Source organism: Eptatretus burgeri, chromosome 3 (genome assembly GCF_056783735.1).
Source record: "Eptatretus burgeri isolate ZD-2024b chromosome 3, Ebu_testis_v1, whole genome shotgun sequence".
In the NCBI taxonomy this organism is placed as follows: Eukaryota; Metazoa; Chordata; class Myxini; order Myxiniformes; family Myxinidae; genus Eptatretus; species Eptatretus burgeri.
Genome location: NC_140963.1, coordinates 4134609 through 4159399, shown reverse-complemented (window position 1 = coordinate 4159399; position 24791 = coordinate 4134609). Strand labels below are relative to the sequence as shown.

General features: G+C 45.9%; 1 protein-coding gene across 1 annotated transcript in view; it reads left to right on the top strand.

Moving 5' to 3' along the window:
- The first annotated feature begins 5818 nt into the window (after positions 1 to 5818).
- Positions 5819 to 24791, top strand: part of LOC147029309 (glycoprotein-N-acetylgalactosamine 3-beta-galactosyltransferase 1-like) — a 91443-nt gene continuing 72470 nt past the window's right edge. The window contains exons 1-2 of the mRNA XM_085872264.1: positions 5819 to 5891; positions 10167 to 10276. Coding sequence (XP_085728390.1) covers positions 10214 to 10276 — 63 coding nt within the window. The 5' untranslated portion in view covers positions 5819 to 5891; positions 10167 to 10213. The remainder of the gene's footprint in view (positions 5892 to 10166; positions 10277 to 24791) is intronic.

Genomic DNA, 24791 nt, shown 5'->3' with positions numbered 1-24791 from the left:
ACACAAGGTCATCGCACTCCAGCCTCCCCAATCTGTGATCACCAGCTAACAGAAGGGTCGAATTGATTTCTTTGTGGGGAGGCCACCACTGGCCCAAGCCAGATGTGTTTTGCAGGCCACGAATTTCGGGTGGCCAAAACTTGGTGCGCATCCCTAATCGAATAATGGCTTTTCGGCGAATGACAATAAAACGTCCACAATATGGTGAAGTAGTGTTTTGGCGTCCTCTCACTCATACCTTGATCAGGCAATCAGGTGGATTGGACTATGACCGGGAACTCTTCCTCATGGACTTAAGGCAGGTTCACACATCTTGGCTCCCTGCGTTTCATGAAGCTGTTGGAGTGCAGCGGCTTGAGATCTCCAATGATGCCAGGAAATTTGTGCATGAGCCACTATTCCAAAACGTATTATTAGCTGGAATAACTCCCAGCCGATCCTTCTTGGAATATTTTACAAATCGTGGAATAAATAAAGTATGAGATCTTATGGAGCCTTCCTTCAAACGATGGTTGCCTGCGAGCTCTGTTTCTCAAAAAATTGGATTGCATTCAATTTGAATAGTGAGTGAGGTCATGAGGATAGTAACCCAGACTTTTCTACATTTAAATAGTAAGTGAAGAAGTGGATTTCGCCTGAGCTTTCCTGAACTTTCAATCACTGCCCCAAAACACCATGACGTGTTCTCTTCAAACAGTGATGAGTCCGGTATGTTCCACGTCATGGGGGGAGGGGGGGGGGGAACAATTTGTGGAATTTGTCAAGAAGTGATTGTACCAGGCTGTACGGCACCCTTAAGAAACAATTGGAAAGAGGCTTTACCTGCAGGAGCTTTCCTTACTCACAATTGGAAGGTGAAGAAAAGATCTCCGAACGTTGGTCGCACAGGAGACAAAATTGGAGACTGGTCCATCAAGCCCTGGCCACACAGGTTTTACTACAGAAGTTTAACCCCTCTGTGTCTAATTCATACCCCTTTTGTACAAGTATAGAAAATCTGAATCATGTTTTTATTGAATGCAAGAGGTTGTCACCTCTGTTTCTGTATCTGAGTCGCATTTTTTGGAAATTTAAAATGGTTTTTTCCTTTCCAATCTTTATTTATGGACTTGCTTTCAACACTGGAAACAAATCTGTGGTTTTGCTTTTTAATTTCTTACTTGGAATTGCTAAGCTTGCAATTTATAAGATCAGTAAAACCAGATCGGTGAATAAGAAAAATGAAAATACACTTTTTGTTTCAAAGGCATGGTGTCTGGTCTTATAAAACTAGAACATGCATATCATGGAAACATGGGTAGGCTTCCTGTGTTGGAAGACTTATGGTGTTGTGTGTAAATGTATTAAGAATGAAGTTTACATTTGTGTGTGAAGTTGCAAGAACACAATTGACATTTGAAAAATTGTTTATCGGACGCAGCCTGAGCACCTGTACTTAAGAAATGACACTTAATACTCAAGTTTTTTTTTGTATACCTTGTCGAGGCTCGTGTGATAGCTAATACACAACACACAGCAAGGGGGGGGGCATGAGACAAGAGGGGCGGGAGTGGGAAGGACAAAACAGTGGGGAACAGAGACATTTGGAGATCTGTGGAAGGGAGAGCTATGGGGCGGGGAACATGGGGAATACAATATGGACATTACAGGGACTTTCAGGAAGGAAAGCAGGGAATTTGAAGGAGGTGGGCTTGGGTGGATTATCGGGGGTAGAAAAGATCGAGGATTTGGATGTGGGATGATAAGAGGTGGTGATGAACAGCTGTTTTGAAAGCCTGGAGGGAAGAATGGGATTGAATAGAGTGAGGGAGTTTATTCCAAAGGCGGGAAAAAAGAGGAATGAAAGAGTGAAGGTGAGCAGTGATTCGTGATTTTGGTAGTTTTACCAGAAGGGGGTGGTTGGTGGACCTTTAGCACCAAATGTGGTTGGGACAAATCACAGACAGAGCGGGGGGGGGGGGCGACGCTGGAGAGGAGACTGCAGAAGACAGAAAGAGCACTGACCAACCTGCGGTGATTGAGTGAGAGGCCCAAAGAGTCATCCTCATTGCGGGAGATGCCAATGATACGAAATGCCTTTGTTTCCACAGCGTGAAGCCGAGAAAGGTGGGAGGCATGAACCTGGGAGGCATGAAGTTTTGATGTATTTTCATGAACCACAAGCAAATGGTGCCTTAAGAAATTGTTTCTTTAATTTAACCTGCTTTGCAAAATGTTTTTATACTTTTGTTATGTAAAGGCATAAAAGTCTCTCTCTCTCTCTCTCTCTCTCTCTCTCTCTCTCTCTCTCTCTCTCTCTCTCTCTCTCTCTCTCTCTCTCTCTCTCTCTCTTTCTCTTTCTCTTTCTCTTTCTCTTTCTCTCTTCTCTTTCTCTTTCTCTTTCTCTTTCTCTTTCTCTTTCTCTTTCTCTTTCTCTTTCTCTTTCTCTTTCTCTTTCTCTTTCTCTTTCTCTTTCTCCCTCTCTTTTCTCTCTCTTTTTCCCTCTCTCCCTCTCTTTTCCCTCTCTTTTTCCCTCTCTTTTCCCTCTCTTTTTCCTCTCTCTTCTCTCTCTTTTTCTCTCTCTTTTTCTCTCTCTTTTTCTCTCTTTTTCTCTCTTTTTCCCTCTCTTTTCCCTCTCTCTTTCTCTCTCTCTTTCTCTCTCTTTTCTCTCTCTTTTTCTCTCTCTTTCCCTCTCTCTCTCTCTCTCTCTCTTTCTCTCTCTTTTTCTCTCTCTTTTTATCTCTCTTTTCTCTCTCTTTTCTCTCTCTTTTTCTCTCTCTCTTTTCCCTCTCTTTTTCCCTCTCTTTTTCCTCTCTTTTCCCTCTCTTTTTCCCTCTCTTTTTCCCTCTCTTTTTCCCTCTCTTTTTCCTCTCTTTTTCCTCTCTTTTTCCCTCTCTTTTCCCTCTCTTTTTTCCCTCTCTTTTTCCCTCTCTTTTTCCCTCTCTCTTTTCCCTCTCTTTTCCCTCTCTTTTTCCCTCTCTTTTTCCCTCTCTTTTTCCCTCTCTTTTCCCTCTCTTTTCCCTCTCTTTTCCCTCTCTTTTTCCTCTCTCTTTTCCCTCTCTTTTTCCCTCTCTTTTTCCCTCTCTCTTTTCTCTCTTTTTTTTTCTTTCTTTCTTTCTTTCCCCCTCCCCCATCGCTCTCACCCCTCTATCTCCCCTCTCTCTCTTTGTCTCCCCTCTCTCTTCACCCTCTCTTCACCCTCTCTCTCTCTCCTCCCCTCCTTTTCTCCTCCCTCTTCCCCTCTTTCTCCCCTCCCTCTTCCCCTCTTTCTCCCCTTTCTCTCCCCTCACTCTCCCCCTGTTTGTGTTCATCACGCAATTGTTCTGTCTACCTCCCACCTTGGATTCTTAAGCTAAGTCTGGGCACGATTTACTGTACATATAACATACTAGCTGAAGTACCCGGCATCGCCTGGAGAAATTCAATGAAATAGTCGAATAATTAAATTTGTGTTGTTGACAACAAATCACTAAAACCTCAACATGTGAAATATTTGAATAATTAAATTTGTGTTGTTGACAACAAATCACTAAAACCTCAATGTACGATCCACACAATACATATTACTCAATCGCTCCTGGGGTAAAAATGCAGGCAGTGTATAAGCGCAAGACTTTATCGAGGCCTGAAGGATAATTTTGTGGTTTTATCTGAGATTAATTTTTTTTTAATCAAAGCATTGCCTGAGACCTTCGTCTGGATGAAAGAGGAGGCTGTGCAAAGTTAGGTCGTATTGGTTCCTGCACGGTCCGAATGCATAAACAAACAAACAAACTTTCTTCTTTATGTGTTAGGTAGCAGAGTACCCACTCAGATGGTGGGTCGAGTTTGTGCATTACTTGCTGAAAAAACAGTACAAATTGTGTTTTGTAATAAAACTATCGATATTTTTGGGGAATGTGCTTAAAAGATTTGAGATGGTCTCAACTCTAAAGGGCACTTTCCAATTGTAGTTGGTGCCAAAGGGGTCGAAAGGGTCTAATCTCAAGCATCTAAAAGGTCCAAGTGGTTATTAGCAAATTGATCAGAATTCTTAGCAGAAAGTCACAATTCTTGTAAGCCACATTCACTTCAGTGTAAAAGCCATGGACAGATCGACTGAGGTCCAAAGTCAAAACTCAATGGCTTCAACAAAGCTGATCCAGGACGTTGCAACTTGATGCAATTCCACAGACTACATGTTCAAACGTATCATCAAACAACATATCCCTGTTTCAACAACAATTGGTCGACTCGGTAAAATGCATTTGGCCTTGAGTGATGAAGATGTGGACATTTTTAAGGATGCCATTAGAAATTCTGGATCCTTTTGAGGCTGCAACAGTGGAAATATCAGCAGAAAAGCACACAGCTCCATCAAAGGTCATGCCATTGACAAAGGCAATGCATGAAATGATGTCCCACAGTGAGTCCGCTCGCTGCGGACCTTCAGAAGAACATGAGGAGACCATTAACCTCACTGGAAGACAGTTTTATAATTGCAGTGGCCACACTGCTCGACCCCAGATTCAAGAGGCACGTTGGATTCTCGGGTGCCGACGTCATTGATAAGATAAAGGACAGACTAATCAATGAAATGGCACAGACAGAAGGAACACATATCAGTGAAGAACCTCACTTTGAGCAGATCTACCAACAACTTCCGACAAGCAGTTGGGTCCCTGGGAGATGCGAAACCCGTGGGAGGAGCTAACCCAGGGGGAGGAGCGAACCCAGGGGGAGGAGGGAATCCAGGGGGGAGGAGCGAACCCAGGGGGAGGAGCGAAACCCGTGGGAGGAGCTAACCCAGGGGGAGGAGCGAAACCCGTGGGAGGAGCTAACCCAGGGGGAGGAGCGAACCCAGGGGGAGGAGCGAAACCCGTGAGAGGAGCTCACCCAGGGGGAGGAGGGAATCCAGGAGGCGTGGCCTCCCCAAACCCCACCCCTCGCATCAAAGCGTAGTGGTTTTCACACGCCGAAGCAGTCTTGGGGAAGTGAATTTTTCGAACAATTTCCTCTGTAAAGACGACATATACAATAAGTTACCACAGGTAAGCTTTCCTTATATTGCATATCGCGCGTCGAAAAATTTAAAGCGATATTCTGCGACCATTTTATACGTGCAAATAAATTATTGAAGTGTTTCATTCTGTTTACGTTTTTGAAGAGCGCTCGTTCATACATCGTGCCAAAAATCAGGGTCTGTGAGTGACTAAACATTGTTGAAAAATATGCATTTTCGGTAAAGATTTTATTGTAAAAAAAAAAAAAAAATGCCCGTTGAACAACAACAACAACAACAACATCAACAAGGACGGCTGAAGCGGTTCGGGTGGGATGTATTTTTTATTTTAAAACGGCGGAAATGTGGAATTCATCACGGAATTCACAGTTCGGTTCGAAAAGCGACAGAATGAACGAACCATGAGGTGGACGGAGAGAAACAAGAGGTAAGGAATAGTTAAGAAACGTTCCAATGTGATTTTGTAACAACATTCGGTGTTGTCGATGCTTCGTGAGTGTGTTCGAATTTCGCCCTGATCATTACGAGTGTAACTTGGTCTTGGTGAGTGCGAGTGACGTCGTGTTGTTGCTCTGGTCCTTTTTATGCATCGTCATAATGGACTGTCCATTGAACAAAGAGAACAATCGCCGTGCGTTGTGACGTCATTAACCATTGTTTGATGTACAAGAGATCACGAGCCCCGTTATCCGAACCTATGAACGTTTAATGCTCTATTTTCACCCACTCGTTAGTAATGATTATATCCTGGAATTAAATTGTAAATTGTATCGTGCCTGTCTGTGAGTGTTGCTTCTCCGTCTCTCGGCTCTCGTATGACATCACACGTGACGTCATTACGTCCTGTTTTACCGGAATCGCCGCTTCCCGCAAGTCCAGTTCCCACCTCTGCCGCTGAAGGGAGATGGAGGTTATGTTTTCACCAGTGTGTCTGTGTGCGTTTGCTTGTGGACAGGATTATCGCAAAAAAGTTGCGGACGGATTCGAAGGAAATTTTGTGTGGCGCTTGGGTATGTGACGAGGACAAACTGATTCGATTTTGGTGAAGATCCGGATCCGTATCTGGATCCGAGAATTTAAAACATTTCACCATTCATTGAGAGACCGGGGACCAAAACGACATATCGCAGGATATCTGAAAAAGTTGTGGATGGATTAGGACGAAGCTTGGTGGATGAGTCGGTCAGGTGACAAGAACAAGCCGATTCGATTTTAGTTCAGGTACGAATCCAGATCCGGCCTATCGGTGGGATACAAAACGTAAACTAATCAGCCTGGCGGAGGTATGCGCTCCACCGAGTGCCCTTGTAGTTATTGTAATTCCCTCAAAATACTCATTATTTTGAAACATAAGGACCCTGAACTTAACTTTCCAAAGGTAAATATGAGGAAACGTTTTAATGGTCATTTAAAAAAAAAATAACCAAGTGGCCCATGTTCACCATGATGTCAAACTTGGTCCATGTGCCACGTTGGGTGGCAATTGCCCCAGTAGTTTTGGCGTGATTGATGTTACACATACACACAAGAACTAGAACAGCACTCGGAGAGTGCGTTCTCTCACTTCACCTCACCAAAAACACCGTCGTTAACTGAACATGACGATATTATGGCCCTCATACCGGTCTCATCCATGCACCCGATTATTTCACATAGTTTCTTGGCATGGTTATAAACCTCATAAATTTAATCATTCACTCACATTGTGGTCATTAATAAAACTTAGTGCGTGGCCGTATGTGCAGAAAAAAAACTTTCAAACCGCATGCCAGAAACAACAACCACACAGGCCGTTCCTTCGCTCTCGCATGCCCGTACGTGCGTGGCCGTACGTGCAAAAAAAACCTTTCAAACAACCACAGGCCGTTCCTTCGCTCTCGTAAACAACGACTGGATTGGGGCATTGTGTTTATCTATAAATGCGCAGAAGAAATCGAGAAATTATTAGAACACAGTGTCATCACAATCCGGAAGTCCGTACGTTGTAACCCGTAATGGGGAATGCGGCTGAGGATCTCTTCCCCATCGGCCACGCCTACGCAGCAACGTGTCCTGTCATTGTTAACTAAACGGCACCCTTTCCCCATTGGCCACGCCTATGCAGCAACGTGCCCTGTCTTTGGTTTGGTAAATAAATGGCCATAACTTGGGAAGCACTTGTCCGATTAATATCAAACCTTGAAAAGGCACATAATCAGGTCCCCAGCAATATACCTGGCAAGTTTCAATTAGATCGGACCAGTGGTTGTCGAGAAACAGCGGTCACAGACACACACAGACACACATAGACACACACAGACACACACACCCACACACATTGCTGAAATTATACATAGATGATTATATGTGCATTAAATAGTTCGATACAAACTATTGTGGTTGCCTAACTATTGGGAGAATTAATGAAATTTAACTCCGAAGTTGTTATTTCTCGAGGCTGTTGAAAAAAACAGCCACGTGCCCATATATGGATGGTGACGTTACGTTCTCCAAAACAAAGCGGATGCTAACTCGTTCATTGAAGAAGTGTCCTGTTCAGCGGGCCGTTCTTTCGCTTTTTTGAGCTTGCAACTGTCTATATTATCCTTATTTTATTTTGAATTATTGTAGACCAAAGTTATTTGGATATTTGTACATCATGCCTAGTACCTGTGTCGTCATGTTTTGCGAAAATGGCTGGAAAACAGGTAATCGCTCCCACCGATTCCCAAAGGAATCAAGCATTCGCCGGCAGTGGATAAGATTTGTACAAAGAAAACGGGTAAAGAAGACCCTTTGGATAGACTTGTCATTTGTGGTGACCATTTCACAGCCGAGGATTACGAAGGCATAAACACATCTGATCACCACTCTGTGTATATGAGTTGTTGGTTGACAAGTTCTCCAGATACTGCTCTGTCACAGAATCAATTGTTGAATTTAAGTGAGAAAAACCTTGAAATGTATTCTTAAAGAGTACATGGAAAAACACATACCGTAAATAAACTTTCTGAAAAACACAAGCATGAAAAAAATTTATCAACAAATCAACTTATTGTTGATTAAATTACTTCTTTAACAGCATCAGCAAATTAGGCTATTTCATTTCAATTGTAAAAAATTGATCAATTTTCCACTTTTTTTTCTTCTAAATTTGGTAGAATATTTCCCAATGAGGTGAAACATGTTTTGGTATTTCTATGCCACAACAGTCTCTTGAAAGGTTGGGGCTTGTTCTAACTGTTCAATTTCGCTGGGGTCAAGCTCAGCTGTCAGAAAGACTTCAACGCCAAGGCTACGGTGTATAATATATATTTGTGTCCATTATTGATTCATTCTATTTCTGACTCTTGAGTGACTAGAGGATTAAAAATTATTATATCAAGTCACAGACGAATCAAACTTTACATTATTTTATGCATCGAACAAGAAAATGAAAATACACAAACCAATCTGTCTGGTGGAGTCTGTCAGTGTGAACTGCCAGGCAGTCAGTCCTACCACTTGTACACGAAATAGGCCGTTTTCTGGCACTTGCAAGTGGCTCAAATTTATATGGCTCAGGGCAAGAAACTCCATAGGATATATTCCCATCATCCTCCGACTCGTCCTTGGCAAATTCGGAATGAAAACACTCAATTTCATCGCCGCTGAAATCACTCTCTGATTCGCATCTCGCCATTGTTCACACGCTGTTTCCGAATGTTCACAAAGTTTTCGGAGAACGTGACGTCATAGCATCTTCGGTAAATTCCGGTCTGTTTTTCGATCACTGCCAAAAGTTAATTTTAGCATATTTTGAGTATCAAACGTAATAAAATAATTTCCCAACGATTTTATTATTGTGATTACAACCTTCGAATCACGTGAAGTCATCAGTGACCCAAAACCTGCTCTTTAATTACTTCCGCCACCGAAGGTGAATGAGGTTGTTTTCACCTCTTTCTGTCTGTTTGTGCACGGATTCAAATGAAATTTTTGTGGACAGGTTGGGTGCGTCACAAGGATGAATTGATTAGATTTTGGTGAAGTTCCGTATCTGGATATGTGAATTTTTTTGGGGTGGTTCTTCACCATTGAGAGATTGGGCTAAACTGAGAGATAACACGATATCTCAAAAAGTTGTGGACGGATTAGCATGAAACTTCAAGGACAGGTTGGGTGTGTGGCAGGGTCGAATTGATTTGATTTAGGTGAAGATCTGAATCTCGATCCGGATCCATGAATTCCAAAAAAATTTCAGTGATTTCAAAAAGAATTTCAAGATCCAAGAATTTCAAAAAAAAAATAAAAAAAACACTTGTTTTTTTTATTGTAAGAACATCATAATAACAATATAATACCATTCCTTTCATGCTGTGAAGGCGCGTAGGGCTGCCGAGGCAGTTTCATTGGCAAGGAGTACAATCCTGGATGGGTCGCCACTCAGATGCAGGTTACCCCGAATGGTTATTACCTCAGTACATTTACCTATTTACCCCAGTATATTTACCTATTTACCTATACAGTACTATTACCCTAATGGTTATGACTTCGGAAGGATGACAGGCTGAGTCAACCCTACCTGGTGTGAATTCAACAGCCGTCAGGAGCTTGAATTCAGGACCCTTCGGTCCCAAGCCAGCCACCTTAACTGTTTAGCCAACACCAGGGTATTTTAAAGAATATAACCCATTCTTAATTTTTGGGGAATCTGTACGGAGCCAAATTTGGGTTGAACCTTGCAGCCCCAGATATAACATTTTACACCCCCTAAATGTCTGGAGGACTCATCCATGAATAAGAAATGCAAACTTGGATTTGCCGAAATTCTTGCAAAAGCCAGTCAAGCAGCATCTTAGTGGAGCACTAAGAGTTGGTGACTGACATTTTAAAAGGTAGGAACCTCATTTACTCTTTTGAAATCCCTGTGTGGAGACATTCCGGCACACACCTGGAACCTTGGTTTTGAATGCAAATTTCAAACTAGAGAGGTGTTTGTTTTGTTTACATGCTTATGATGCTGTTTCTGTATTGTTTATAACAAATTCAGAATTGATAACGAGTTTTCTTCTTGGTTTCTTTCACTCGTTCCCGCATGTTTTGTAGCTCATGATCTCAAATGAGCTAACCACAGTTTGCAAAATTTAACACCCAAAGTTGTAAGATGTGACAACACAGCTTTTGTGTGCATCGAGGTCACAGTAAGTTGTTGTTTTGTATGCAGACTGGTTGCTGGTTGCTTTATCTTCTGGAAGCACGGCTGTGCCGCTAATGCAGTGCCCCCTGCTACCAGTAAGCTGGTCCTCATTTTGCCGACCTCAGAAGGATGATGAGGTGAGTCAACCCACCTGGTTTTAATTCAACGGTTGAGAGGGCTTGAATTGAAGACCCAAAGATATTAAGCCATCACCAGGCTTCACATTTCCTGTGACACTACCACACCTATTGTGGCACCACATACAGCTCTGCCTACATTGGATTGAGTTCCATCCAACTGCTTTTCCACATATTGAATAAGCCACTTCATTTTATTAATTAATAATACTTTATTCGTTTGGTATAAGTGTAAACCTCAATATAGGTTGAGCTTTGCTCTCAAAATAGTAATCATCAGCTACGACACGTTTTTCATTGAGTTTTTGAGATTTTGATATTTTCTCTTCTTTTTGATATTTTGATAGACACGTTCTTCATTGAGATTTTGATATTTTCTCTTCTTTTTGATATTTTGATAGACACGTTCTTCATTGAGATTTTGAGATTTTCTCTTCTTTTTGATATTTTGATAGACACGTTCTTCATTGAGATTTTGAGATTTTCTCTTCTTTTTGATATTTTGATAGACACGTTCTTCATTGAGATTTTGAGATTTTGATATTTTCTCTTCTTTTTGATATTTTGATAGACACGTTCTTCATTGAGATTTTGAGATTTTGATATTTTCTCTTCTTTTTGATATTTTGATAGACACGTTCTTCATTGAGATTTTGATATTTTCTCTTCTTTTCGATATTTTGATAGACACGTTCTTCATTGAGATTTTGATATTTTCTTTCCAGATGCCTTCCAAAAAGTAGGTCCACAACCACAGCCATCCAATGTATAATGCGTGTCCACAACCCTTTAGTTGTCAGTGAAATCCAACATGTAATATGATTACCCTGCTGTTCCTGAGTGTCCTTACAATTTCATAAAGAGTTCATGAAATTCCTTGTCTTTTTTTGGGGTGAACAAATTCGAGGCTCGTGTAAGAGCTAGAACATAGAACAGATTAGGACATAACAGTCGAAAGAGAAGGGGATCACATGAACAGTTGTATTGTGGGACAAAATAGAGGGAGACTTGGACAAATGAGGGGTAAGGGAGGATACAAGTGGTTGGACAAAATGGATACAGAAGTAAACTCTCAAGAAGAAAACCTGGAAAGGTTTTGTATGGGGATGATTTGAGATGGTGGTGAACAGCTGCATTGAGGAGCTGGAGGGAAAAACGTGATTGAAGAGAATGTGGAAGTTGGTTCCACAGGTGTGAAGAAAAATGAACGAATCGGTGGAGGTAAGCAGTAATCCTGTTTTTAGGGAATATCACCAGAAGGGAGTTCATGATGAACCACATATGTCCTGTAGAAACCTGGGGTGGTGTGGAGGGGGTGCAGAGTGTGGAGAGAGTAGAGGGTGCAACAACAGAAAGGAGAAGATAGAAGACAGAGACCACTGACCTGTTTGTGATGGTCTGCAATGATGACCTGTCAGCGATTCCAATGATTTTGAAGGCCTTTGTCTCCACTGTGTCAAGCTGAGCAAGGTGTGAGGCAAGGTTATGAGCCTAGAGGGGAGAGCATTACTCCATCAAGCTGCAAATGAAAGCATTTTAGGTGGATAGGAGGTCAGGTGTGCCAAAGAAGGACTTTTTACACCAGAGGATGCCCAGTTGGCACCTGGCTTTGGGGGTAAACTTTGAAATTTGGTTTGACCAAAAATGTCATAGCTGGATTGTGAGACCCAGGAGATTGAATGACTGAATTTATTCAAGAGATTTATTTGAAAAGTAAATGGGGGGGTGGGGGGTTGAGAGTGAGAGTGTGAGACTTGTCTGGATTGAAAGTCATATTCCAAGTATTTGACCAGCTCATGATTCTATGAAGGTCTGAAGAGAGGGGGAAGAGGCTGTAGCCTGCAGTGTATATGAAGGACGTCACAGCAGAGGGTAGAGAATCAGCAAATATATAAAGAGGATTTTTCAGAGAGTCAGGGAGATCGTTGATGAAGATCAGGAATAGGATTAGGCCCAGAACACTGCCTTGGAGCACTCCAGCCTTGACAAGGAGAGTAGATGAAAATATTCCGTTGAAAGCCACATGTTGTCTACGAGAGTGGAGGAAGTCGGTAAGCGACGTGTGGAGTTGTCATTGGATGCCATAGGCAGAGAGTTTGGAGATTAAGGCAGGATGCCAGACTGTATCAAAAGCACGAGATATGTCTTGAGGAACAACCCTGATGTCATCTCCGACATTGAGGAGCTCCATGCATTGTTTGGGGAGTAAGAGCAGCATGTCCAAAATGGAGTAACCTGATCTGAATCCAACTTGGTGATCTGAGATGAGGTTGTTGGAGAAAAGGAATGATTGCATATCAACTGTGATGATGGAATCGATGACCTTGCTGATGATTAGAAGTAAGTTGATATGTCTGTAAAAGGATGATTGTTGTCTTGAATGTATAATGTGTTAAAGGCAATTGTAAACCTTGAAATAATATTAACTATCACTGCACTCAGTGGAGTGCATACCTCCGCCAGGCTGAACAATTTGTTTTGTATCTCACTGAGAAACTGAATCTGGATCCGGTGCTGAACCAAAATCTAATTGGCTTCTCCTTGTCACCGAACCAACTCATCCACCAAGTTTCGTCCAAATCAGTCCATAACTTTTTCAGATATCACGCTATATATCATTTTTAACCCCCATCTCTCATTGGTGAAGTATCACTTAAAAATTATCGTATCCAGATCCGGATCTTCTTCAAAATCTAACCAATTTAGCCTTGTCATACACCATACCTGTCCACAAAATTTCTTCCGAATCCGTCCAAAATATTTAGAGATATTGTGCTCACAGTCAAACAGACAGGGATGAAAACATAACCTCCATGCACCTTCAGCAGCGGAGGTAACAAAAGCGGTGAAGCAAATCGCTCGATCTTCGCAAATAATGACATGGCAAGAAACTTTCCCACACTTTGCTCTTAATTATTGTCATGGGCAAAGAAATAAAGGCGTTACACTTTCTGTGTCCCTAAACCTTTGCAAAAAATATCCATTTATCATTGTAATTGTAAGGTGTGTGTGTGATCAAGATGGGGTTGTTTAGACTTTACTAAACCATAAAGAGGGTGTTAAAGTTGGACAAAAATTAACCCAAGAGTGCACCACAGCAATGATGAGCCAAATGGCCTCATTTTGCTGGATGAGGTGGGTTCCTCGTTAGTCTTATGTTCTGAAGCAGTCTCATGTTGGGATTTTTCAGATAGACGTACAAACACATGTACATACAGAGAATTGCCTTGGGGTGGTGGGGGGTTGTGCCCGTGACCTGAACCAGGATACCCCCAGCACATCTGCCAGATGTGGTAGAGATTGGCCCAGCCGTTTGTTTTTCCACGTATTTTTTTCAGACATAGACGCACATACATGCAGCGAATTTCCTTGTGGGGGGAGGGGGGCGGAGGGGGGTGAAGGGCTGTGCACTTGACCTGAACATGGGAACCCCCCAGAAGGTATGCAAAATTTGCTGGGGATTGGTGCGGGGGTGTGGAATTGTATATAAATCAAATAAAAGGCTTCACACTACTGATATGTAAACATAATTATCATTAATTTCACTGGAATGGTGTGGCTTAGAATTAATTAGTTTGAATTTTGCTGTTGACGAAGTTTCTCATGATGACTGCACGGACTTGAATTCTGGTTATCTTCATGCCATGCAGTCAGTGTGCCACTTCTTACAACGGATGGTAAGTTCACATTGCTATCTTGTAATCTGAAAATGTATTTTATATTTATAAGCCAAGTAACAATTGAACTATACTTTCTTTTAATCATAATACCTGATGCAAATACTCTTCTGTAATCATATCTGTCTTATACTTCAACATTTGAACATCACTTCACAAAGATATATTATCGAATGTGTCTGGGACAGGATGATGCAGAGAGGTTAGTGCACTTGCTCCTTGAGTTGTTTACTTCGGGTTTGATTCCTGACCCGACTATAAACTGGTTGATTGGTGTTTTCCAGGCAGGTGTTGCGTCCCGCAGTGTGATGTCCTTTCGATGTAATGTTAAGCAGAGGTTTCCTTCTGATAGCATTCTTTGGGGGATGTTAAAGATCCCTCTGTGTCTTTTGCAAAGAGTAGGTGAGTTATCGCTGGCACTCTGGAAAAATTACCAACTTCTGACCGGACTACCGCTGAGAAGGCAAAGGCAAACCACACAGTGCAATCCTTGCCGTGGGGCTCGTTGGCATCTGCACTGATCCCGCCTTTTGTCTGATATATATTCATATGCAGTGTAATAAGGAGCTCAGAGCTTTGCTGCAGAGTGAAACCAGGAGTGAAACACAATTAACCTTTTTAAAGTCCATGAAATAATTTAAATGAGAGATTAACTTAAACTTTTACCGTCACTGGGAATGGGCACTTTTGCTTGTTACCTCCACCACCAAAGGTGAAGGAGGTTATGTTTTCTCCTCTGTCTGTTTGTCTGTCTCTGTCTGTCTGTGTGCAGGATTTCTAAAAAAGTTGTGGACGGATTCGGACGAAACTTCTTGGAGAGGTTGGGTGTGTGACCATAACAAGTCGATTTGATTTTGGTGAAGATCCAAATCCAGATCTGGATTCGATAATTATTTAATTTTTAAAGTGATTCTTCACCAGTGATAGGGCCAAAAACGAAATAGAGCATGATATTTGAAAAATGTATTGGGCCCGATATGTTGTAGTATGCGCTCTACCGAGTGCCCTTCGCGTTTGTTCATATATATATATATATATATATATATATATATATAGTTACGGCTGTGGAAATTCGCATTGCACCATAAGCGGTTCGTGTCCGGAGTCGGCCTGTGGCGTGGTACGATTGCCCGGTCAACCACTCGCGCAGGTACTTAGGTTGATCGAATTTGGCGAGCAACCCTATCCTGCGCGGGTGGGCAATTGGCACGATCGTGGTGAGGTTAAACCCCCACCTGTGACTAGCTCCCGGCGTTGTTCCGAGAGGGTCACGACTGAATTGTCCGTTCCGGTGGGCGAGGAGGCTGCCATTCGACTCAAGCGGCCGATCGCACGCTGGCGGGCGCGAATTCGCAACACTGGTGTCCGGGAGTGGGATTCGAATCCACTCCACCTCCAAGCTAAATTCATGGGAGTGGACCAGGGGTGTGCGAGGCGACCCCCCCTCCACCTCTTTCCCCCCCCCCCCCGTTCCCTCCAAATTACGAGCAGGCTAAATTTATTCTCTTACGAGAAACAAGATGGAGTCTCAAGGCGAGCGGGTGCCAGGGGTATTAGAAATGTATATGTGTAGAAATGTAGGATCCATGGTCCAGGACGAAATCCCCGTGCAGGACATTACCATTGTAATGCAGGAACAATTTCCCCCCCAACTGAACCCAGAGCCCAAAATGGGCGCGGCAACAGCCGCAGTGTATGACACCTCCCCCCCTCTCCACCAAAACCCCCCCGATCCTGGCCGAATCGGCTCAGCCGAGTGAACCCGACATGGCCCAGCTATGCGCCATGCTGGCAGCAATGAACGCGAATATGGAAACGAATTTGAAAGCAAACACGAACGAAATGAAAGAAGAAATGAAAACACTGCGGGGTGAGATGCAGCAAATAGGCCGAAGCCTGCAGGCAGGCACGGCGAGAATGTTGGCAATAGCAGGGGAGCTCATAATGGTGGCGCCACGTGTGGGAGCGAACGAGCTGGAGGGGAGTGCAACGGCTGTCAGGCCCGCAATGGAGGCGGGTGAGGAGGAAATAATATGGGAGACGTGTTGGGCGAGAAGCGTGGAGGTGACGGAAAAAGTGACGGTGACCGAGAGGGAAAAACTAATTGGGGTGATGGAGACGTGCACGAGGGAGATAACAAGGGAAGAGACGGAAATAATAGAGACGCGGGAGATGGGAACGATAGAGGGAAGACTACACGATCCAGACGGGGTTAAAGACGCACACACACACACACACACACACACACACACACACACACACACACACACACACACACACACACACACACACACGGAGGTAGTGGAGGACCATGAGGGAGAGCTGGCGGACTGTTTGGGGACCCAGTGCAAGCAGCTGGATGGCCTCCTTCGGGAACGGAGGGAGACGCTATGCTCCCTTGAAGCTGATCTCGACCAGGTGAGTTCGGTCGTGTCAAGCGAGTTTGAGGGGGCGAGTGCTGTAGATGGGTACACGTGCAGCTTGGGGGTATAGAGGCGCCGGGAACCCTTGTGGGGACACGAATCCTCAGTGTGGTTGTGCAGGTGTGTGTGTGTACAAGTGTGGCGAAATGCGAGCTGCAACGCACGTATAGCGCGGATGCAAGGGCGTGTGTGAGAGCGATCGGGTGGGTGTAAAATACCCCGTGTGTGGATGAGACCCCAGGTGTGAGTGCGCCCCCGTGTGTGGAAGCGACCCCGCATGTGAGTGGTGTGGTGGCAAGTGTGCCGAAGTGCGTGCCTCCCAGCAAGCCGTGCTTGGAACAAACCACGGGAGTGAGTGAAAGGCCGCGAGTGAGTGGAGCCACGTGTGCGAGGGAGGTGGCATGCGTGAGTGAACGGCTGAGTGTGAGAGGGACAGTGTGTGTAAGAGAGTGGTATCTAAGGGAGATGACGGTCGGCATGCGGGAGCACGCAGCCGCGTCTCCCGGTGTGAGTGTGATGGAGTGGAGTATGAGCGTCATGACACACAGGTGTGTGTGTGGATCGAATGGAGACGATGACGGCGACATGTGAAGGACAAAGGCCGAGTAGTGGCCGTAGTTGCTTCGGGGACCGTGCCGGGTTTGCCCAGCAGCGACCGTGAGGTCCGTGCTGTGCAACGCACGAAGCCGCCATGTGCACGCTTGCGGGAGTGAAACCCAGTCCGGAAACGCCAGCGGTGGATGTTGCCGATCCCGCGGACAGACAAAGGTGAAGCAGGATTACAGATTTGGACCGGACGGGTTCTCCACGCGGGCGTGTGTTAAGCTCCAACGGGCAGAGCACATGTGTTCGCATGGGGAACCCCTCGAGACGTGAGGCTTGTGTTTTTTTATGCGCCGGTGACGTCATGGCTGCCTGTATGGTTGGAATCCGGCAGGAGGGTGAATCCCTGCCGAATGGTACCGTCCAAGAGGGACGAGGGACGCGAACAGCTGCCATGACGTCACGCCAATGGTGTGCGGCTGTGAATTGCCGTGCTGGTGCGCAGGTTGTGAGTTTCCGCGCTGGTGCTGCGCAATTATTTTTCATTTATTTTTTTTAAAGGCAAGCCTCGCCTTCGGGTGAACAGGATTCCCGGACATGGGGTGGAAGACCCCCCTGCCCGGGCACAGGAATGGAACTAGCTAGGGGGATGGGTTAGAGTTAGATTGACCGGCTTCATGGGGCAGGGGTAAGTCCTCATGGAGTCCGTGGAAAGGATTAGTAAGGGGGATTTCAGTTTAGATTTAGGATGGAAAAGAGGATATTTGGATTAGAGGACAGAGACAGACTTTGGATGTGTAGTGGGGACGTAGCTTAGCTACGTAGTGTTAAATGGAACGTGCTGTAGTATGAGGGATGACGTGGGAGCACGAGTTAGTTAGGGGAAGTAGTGAGCAGGATGGCAGGATTCAGCGGTGTGAGTTGAGAAATGTGAAGTGGAAACACGTGCTTGGTGAGTGAGTGAGGCCAGCGGGTCTGTGTGTATGGAGCGAATGTGGAATGCATGGTGCGATGAGTGATTGGGGGGAGGAGTGACTCCCGCCTCAGGGACCCCGGGGTCAGAATAATGTGATTTAGCTGGGTTAGACAAATTGGAAAATGGAAGTCGTTTTGCTGTTGGTGGTAGTGTAGGCTCGATACCTATTTGGAGGGGTGCAGGAGCCCTATTGACGGGCTCGGAGTGTGGTTGCGAAAGGTGAGTACTCCGGGCACCGGGCTAGTCGGCCGCGGTAGGCCAAGGGCCCATGGGGGGCCGGGATAGCGTAGTGGGCACGGGTGTGCCCGCATGATGCGGGGCCCGGGGCGCCGTTAGCCGCGTGGGCAGTGTTGTGGGCACGGGTGACCCTCGGAAAGGGGCCCGGGAAGCCAGCCTGCCATGTGAGCGTTTCAGGGGAGTTGCCATGGAGGGCACTCCTCGGTGTTTAGGGAGCTGGTAGGCTCGGAGGCAGTGTAGTGCCTGGGGGTGCCATCGTAGGAGAATCGGCAGAGGGTAGTGCCTGCCAAGGGAGCCACGCGTCCCAGCCATGAGACAGTGTGAGGGCACGGAAAGAAAATTGGGGGGCGAGGCCCGAAATTGTGAGGACACCAACACAGGCGACGGGAATCTGGGTTGTTAGAACCAATAGATGAAGCGAGAGGCGCTTGTTGAAAGCTCCGGGGTAGTTTAAAGGTTAATGGTTAGGGTAGATTAGGAGATTTACCCCTCCGCACCATCCATCCCTTCGCTCTCGTTGTGGGCCGCTGGACCCACTTTGGGTTAAAGATCGCTGAAGTCTGGGGAGGCCATCCTGAGGCTTAGATTGGGCCTCGGCACAGGACGCTAGCTCTTTACAAATTAACTTTACAAATTTAGGGTTTTTACAAATTAACGGAGTGGGTATGGACAGTGACAGGCAAAGGCGATAGGTTGGGAGGGAGACGGGTAGGTCGGTCTGAGCTCGCCTTCTGAGTGGCCAGCACCACCGCACTCCCTCCACTGAAAGGCAAAGGCTGGCCAACTTCATCGGCTGGCTGTGTTACTTCAAGGCCTGTGCCGGTCGGATCGTCCGACGGCTGTTTTACGGCAAGGCCTCTGCCAGTCGGATCATCTGCCGGCTGTGTTTGCCTGCAACGGCCTTGTTCTGCAGGCTGTGTTTGCCTGCTGCCTTTGGCATGCCATGCCCATTGCCCATGTTCACCAGCCCCCGTTCTGTTTTGATTTGCCCCCCCCCCCGTTCATTTCCACGTGCACCGGGATCGTCACACGAGTTGCAAAGACTGTCCTGTTGGCAGCTACAAAAGGGGCCTGCAGTGGCGGCCCGTGCGCCGGTTCACCGTTGACTTTTGTTTTGCTCCCTACAGAGTCCATTGATCCTGGGCCATGGTTAAGTGTAAAATTTGTAAGGTAAAGGTATGATGTACTGTAAATATGAGTGCGCCCCCGGCATGTATGTGTTAGCGCCAGCAATTTTATTTAAGTCGTCCATGTGAGTGGGTTTGTTTAGTTAGTTTCTCAGCCCTCAGGTTATTTATTTTGGGGACACGAATACCATGAATGGCGCACTCAGGGATCCGTAGGTAAAACGTACTTGGGGAAAACTACACATGATGGCACACGAGAATTTGACAACTCGGGACGAGTCTGTAAAAAGGGGAGGGGCAGTGTTACGGCTGTGGAAATTCACATTACACCATAAAGGACCCTCAGGTGAGATATCTCTGTAGGTACATTTGTAGTTCACCAAAACCCGTTGTATAGAGGGAATATATGTGATCCATTCGGGCTGCGATCCTTCAGTTAGTCGTTTTTCTTTCTCTATCTTTTATTTCAAACAAACAAACAAAAATGGCCAACGATGCTGGTGGGCTTTTCCCGCCATTCATCCCCGTGCTTGGCGTGAGGGAAGGGGGAAGGGCAGCTCGCCGCCGATTGGTGGATGAACAGCGTGAGGAGGTCAGGGTGAGGGCACGCCCCTTTTCGAGAACCTCCTCGAAGGAGGGTGGAGCCGAGAACGGGACAGAGCGAAGGGCGGAGCCCCACGCTATAAAGGATGAACACGGGCGGGGCTCTCTCTCTCTCTCTCTCTCTCTCTCTCTCTCTCTCTCTCTCTCTCTCTCTCTCTCTCTCTCTCTCTCTCTCTCTCTCTCTCTCTCTCTCTCTCTCTCTCTCTCTCTCTCTCTCTTCCTCCACTCTCTTCCTCCACTCTCTTCCTCCACTCTCTTCCTCCACTCTCTTCCTCCACTCTCTTCCTCCACTCTCTTCCTCCACTCTCTTCCTCCACTCTCTTCCTCCACTCTCTTCCTCCACTCTCTTCCTCCACTCTCTTCCTCCACTCTCTTCCTCCACTCTCTTCCTCCACTCTCTTCCTCCTCCTCTTCCTCTTCGCTCGTCTGCGTGTGGTTGTTCCTGTTGGTGGTTCGTTTGTCTACGAGTTCTTCAGAGAGTTCTCTTACGAGTCTAGCTGGAGGGAGTCGAGTCGGCGCATCCTCGTCCTGGGCCCTGTCGCCGTCAACAGCGGGAGAGGGCGAGCCTTCTGCCAGGTGCCGGAAGCCCCGTTCGTGGCATGGAGCGGCTACACGTGCCGGCGCGAGGTTCCAGTCACAGACCACATGGGGGAGGCTCGGATTCGAGGTCAAGGACGCGACTCTGGACGACGCGTGCAGGGAAGTCGCAACTTTCTCTTTTCCTTTGGGTTTGTGTAAATGACTGTGGGTGGCGCCTGTCCTTGAAGTAAAACTGGTTAAGTGTTGCCGTGTGTCGGGTTTAGTCGGGACATCTCTTTTGCCTGTGATTGTGTATATGTGCCATTTCTTCACTTGCTTTTGCTTTATTGTACATGATTATTGTGACTGTAAATACGTGCCTTCCGTGCTGGTCTGCGTGTGCAATTAAACGTGCTTGTGTGAACTTGTTCCCCGTTTCGTTGCGTCCTTTCCTTCGTTTGAATTTCCATCTTGTATCACGTAAGGGGTTCGTAGTGGGTTTAAAACGCCCGGTAATTAATCGGAACCGTCAAGGCCGACGATAACACCACTCGGTTATCACTGTAGCATGGAACGGACCGCTTAAGCAGTTCGTGTCCGGAGTCGGCCTGTGCCGTGGTACGATCGCCCGGTCGACCACTCGCGCAGGTACTTAGGCTGATCGAATTTGGTGAGCAACTCTATCCTGCGCGGGTGGGCAATTGGCACGATTGTGGTGAGGTTAAACCCCCACCCATGATGAGCTCCCGGCGTTGTTCCGAGAGGGTCACGACTGAATTGTTCGTTCTGGTGGGCGAGGCGGCCGCCATTCGAGTTGAGCGGCCGATCGCACGCCGGCGGGCGCGAATTCGCAACAATATATATATATATATATGTATATATATATATGTATATATATATATATATATATATGGTGTGTTCAAAAAGTATCCAACCTTAATTTTTCGTGTTTAAACAAATGAAGCTAGGGAGGCGTGGTTTGGTGCACGTATGTAGGCGATCCTAATCCGTATGCGTGAATATTTTCCCGCCTGCAGAAGCTGTCAGTTGCCGACAGACCGCCGATGAGTGAGGAAGTGTAAGCGCAGTCGGATTTTCGTTTTTGACAAAATGACGGAAAAACTTGAACAACGCTACTGCATCAAATTTTGTGTAAAGCTTGGCGATTCCCAAGTGGAAACGATCCACAAGATTCAACAGGCCTTCGGGAACGAAGCAATGGGCACCACACAGATAAAAGAGTGGTACAACCGCTTCAAAGATGGTCGCACATCAGTGGAAAGTGAAGCACGTTCTGGTAGGCCCTCAACATCCCGAAATGAGATCATCATTGACCAAGTGAGGACCCTGCTGATGCAGAATCGTCGAATCACGATCAGAGAACTTGCAGACGAGGCGGGCGTCAGCATTGGATCCGTTCATTCCATTGTGACTGAGGATTTGGGCTTAAGGAGAATCTCAGCGAAGTTCGTGCCAAAGCTGCTAACGATCGAGCAGAAGCAACTCCATTTGGAAATCGCACAGGACATTCTGGAGACTGCGAACAGCGATCCCAACTTCTTCAACACAGTGATCACTGGCGATGAGACCACAGTGATCCGTCATTTTGTCAAAAACGAAAATCCGACTGCGCTCACTTACACTTCCTCACTCATCGGTGGTCTGTCGGCGACTGACAGCTTCTGCAGGCGGGAAAATATTCATGCATACGAATTAGGATCGCCTACATACGTGCACCAAACCACGCCTCCCTTGCTTCATTTGTTTACGCACGAAAAATTAAGGTTGGATACTTTTTTAACACACCTCATATATATATATATATATATTTTTTTTTTCATATACATATAGCAGTCATGCGCCGCTTAACGACAGCATATACGTTCTGAGAAATGCATCATTAAGCGATTTCGTCATTGTGCGAACATCATAGAGTACTAACACAAGCCGATATGGTATTGTTGCGAATCTGGAAGCCATGAGCACACAACATTCAGGTCCTATAGCTCAGTTATTTCGATAAGTGAATGTGGATAGATAGCCCCCTTTCCCGAGTCTAATGGGTGATTAAATGTACATGTGCTGCGAAGTTATTTTCATAGTCAGGGTGTCCTTTTATTTTTACAACACCAACGAAAACCCTCTGCTTCCGGCATTCTCCGCACGCTCGCTTGGGCACTCCAAGTCATGAAATGCGACATGCCCCATCCACCGATTCGCTTGGCGGCGCGCCGTGTAGGGGAAAGGTCATGCCCCACCCATCGGCTCGCTTGGCGGCGCGCCGTGTAGGGGAAAGGTCATGCCCCACCCATCGGCTCGCTTGGTGACGTGCCGAGTAGGGGAAAGGTCAGGCCCCACCCACGGCGAACGGGCCACGCCTGAGCGAGCCGTGCCCGAGAGGTATAAAAAAGGGAACGGAGAGCACAGAAAGTTGTTGGTGGTTGTTTGGTTGAATCTACTCGAGCGAGTTGCGAAGGATCGGCGCCTCGTCTTCACCAGCGCGTGTTCTGGAGCGCGTGAGGATCCGCCGGAGCTTGGGAGGCTGATCGCGGCTCGCCGCTGTCTGGATTCGGCTCGCCTCTCGCTGGTGCCCGGTTCGAATCAGCTCGAAGACCACACGAGGTGGACAGGTCCGAGGCAGGTTCTGGTCTGCAGCTCGCCTCTCCATCCGAGCTAGAGGCCTCAATAAAGACTGCTGTGGGTCCGATTATTGTGTGTGTGTGTGTGTGTGTGTGTGTGTGTGTGTGTGTGTGTGTGTGTGTGTGTGTGTGTGTGTGTGTGTGTGTGTGTGTGTGTGTGTGTGTGTGTGTGTGTGTGTGGTGCCATTCCAGAAAGTATAAATTGTATAAGTGCCTTGCTGTACATACGTGCCTTTTATTATTCGGATAACTCTGCTTCTTACGTGCCCCCCAGCTCCATTATAAATAAACCATATGTTAAATGTATCGGTTCGTCCTCGTTCTTTCTTTTATTGGTTTAACACGGTGCGTGTTGGAGAACTAGCCAGGCTGTTGCCACTGTAAAGGGACATTTGGACCGATGGAAGCTCGGTGGCCATCCGCTCGGGTCACACACGGTTCGAGTACGCTCGCATCTTGTTCCGTACGAGCATCGTCGAGGGTGAATTTCCCCCGTAGATGGACGACATGGGTATTTAGGTAAATTGAAATTGGCAATCGACCCTACCCTACGTGGTCGACCTATTGGCGAACTTCGGTCCGATAAGGGACCCGTCGGCTCCGGAGTTATCTGGGGTGACGACCTATAAATTCCGGGTGATCGGTGGAGTTGACCCTACTGCTCCATCTAGCGGTCGTGCTCGCAGCCGATACCCGGCCCAGAAACAGTATAGCCTACTACACACCTAGGCTATATGATATAGCCTATTGCTCCGAACATGTGACTGCACGAATACTGTCGACTGTACTGAATACTGTCGGCAATTGTAACACAATGGTAAGTATTTGTGTATCTAAACATCGAAAAGGTACAGTAAAAATACGCTATAAAAGATTTTTTTTAAAAGGTACACCTGTGTCAAGCAATTACCATGAATGGAGCTTGCAGGACGAAGTTGCTCCGGGTGAGTCAGTCAGTGAGTGAGTGAGTGGTGAGTGAATGTGAATCCTCGGACATTACTGTGCACTTCTGTAGATTTTATACACTGTACACTTGGGCTTCACTAAATTTATAAAAAAATATTTTTCTTTCTTCAATAATAAATTCAACTTGGCTTACTGTAACTTTTTTACTTTATAAGCTTTTTAACTTTTGTTAACTTTTTGATCAATGCTTAGGGGCCATGATGAACAAAACAACACAAGATTAAATCGAGCACACGGTAAAATGATGCAATCAAGAGAGGCGGTAAACATGAGATGTATGAGGCTGCTGCGTAACACGGCACACTGTTTTACAGTAAACTTTTTTTTATAAATAGAAAGAGTACACTCTAAAATAACGATAAAAAGTACAGTATAGGAAATACATAAACCAGTAGCATCGTTGTTTATTACCATTATCAAGTATTATGTACTGTACATAATTGTATGTGCTATACTGTACTTTTATACAACTGACAGCACGACGACAGCTACATCACCAGGCGATAGGAATTTTTCAGCTCCATTATAATCTTATGGGACCACCGTCGTATATGCGGTCCGTCATTGACCGAAACATCATAATGCGGCACGTGACTATATATATATATATATTTATTTGCGGTTCTCGGAACCACATGCATCAAAGAGATAGTGTCCCAAGACAGTTATTCCGTTATTATACGTGTAGATAGTCCCTTTCCTTTTGTCTAGCGGAACAAGAGGGGCGTGCGTTGCGATGATCTCGTAGCTAGGTTTGCCTGCATCATTCCTTCTTCATTTCATTTCGACTCTTCTTTTCTGATTA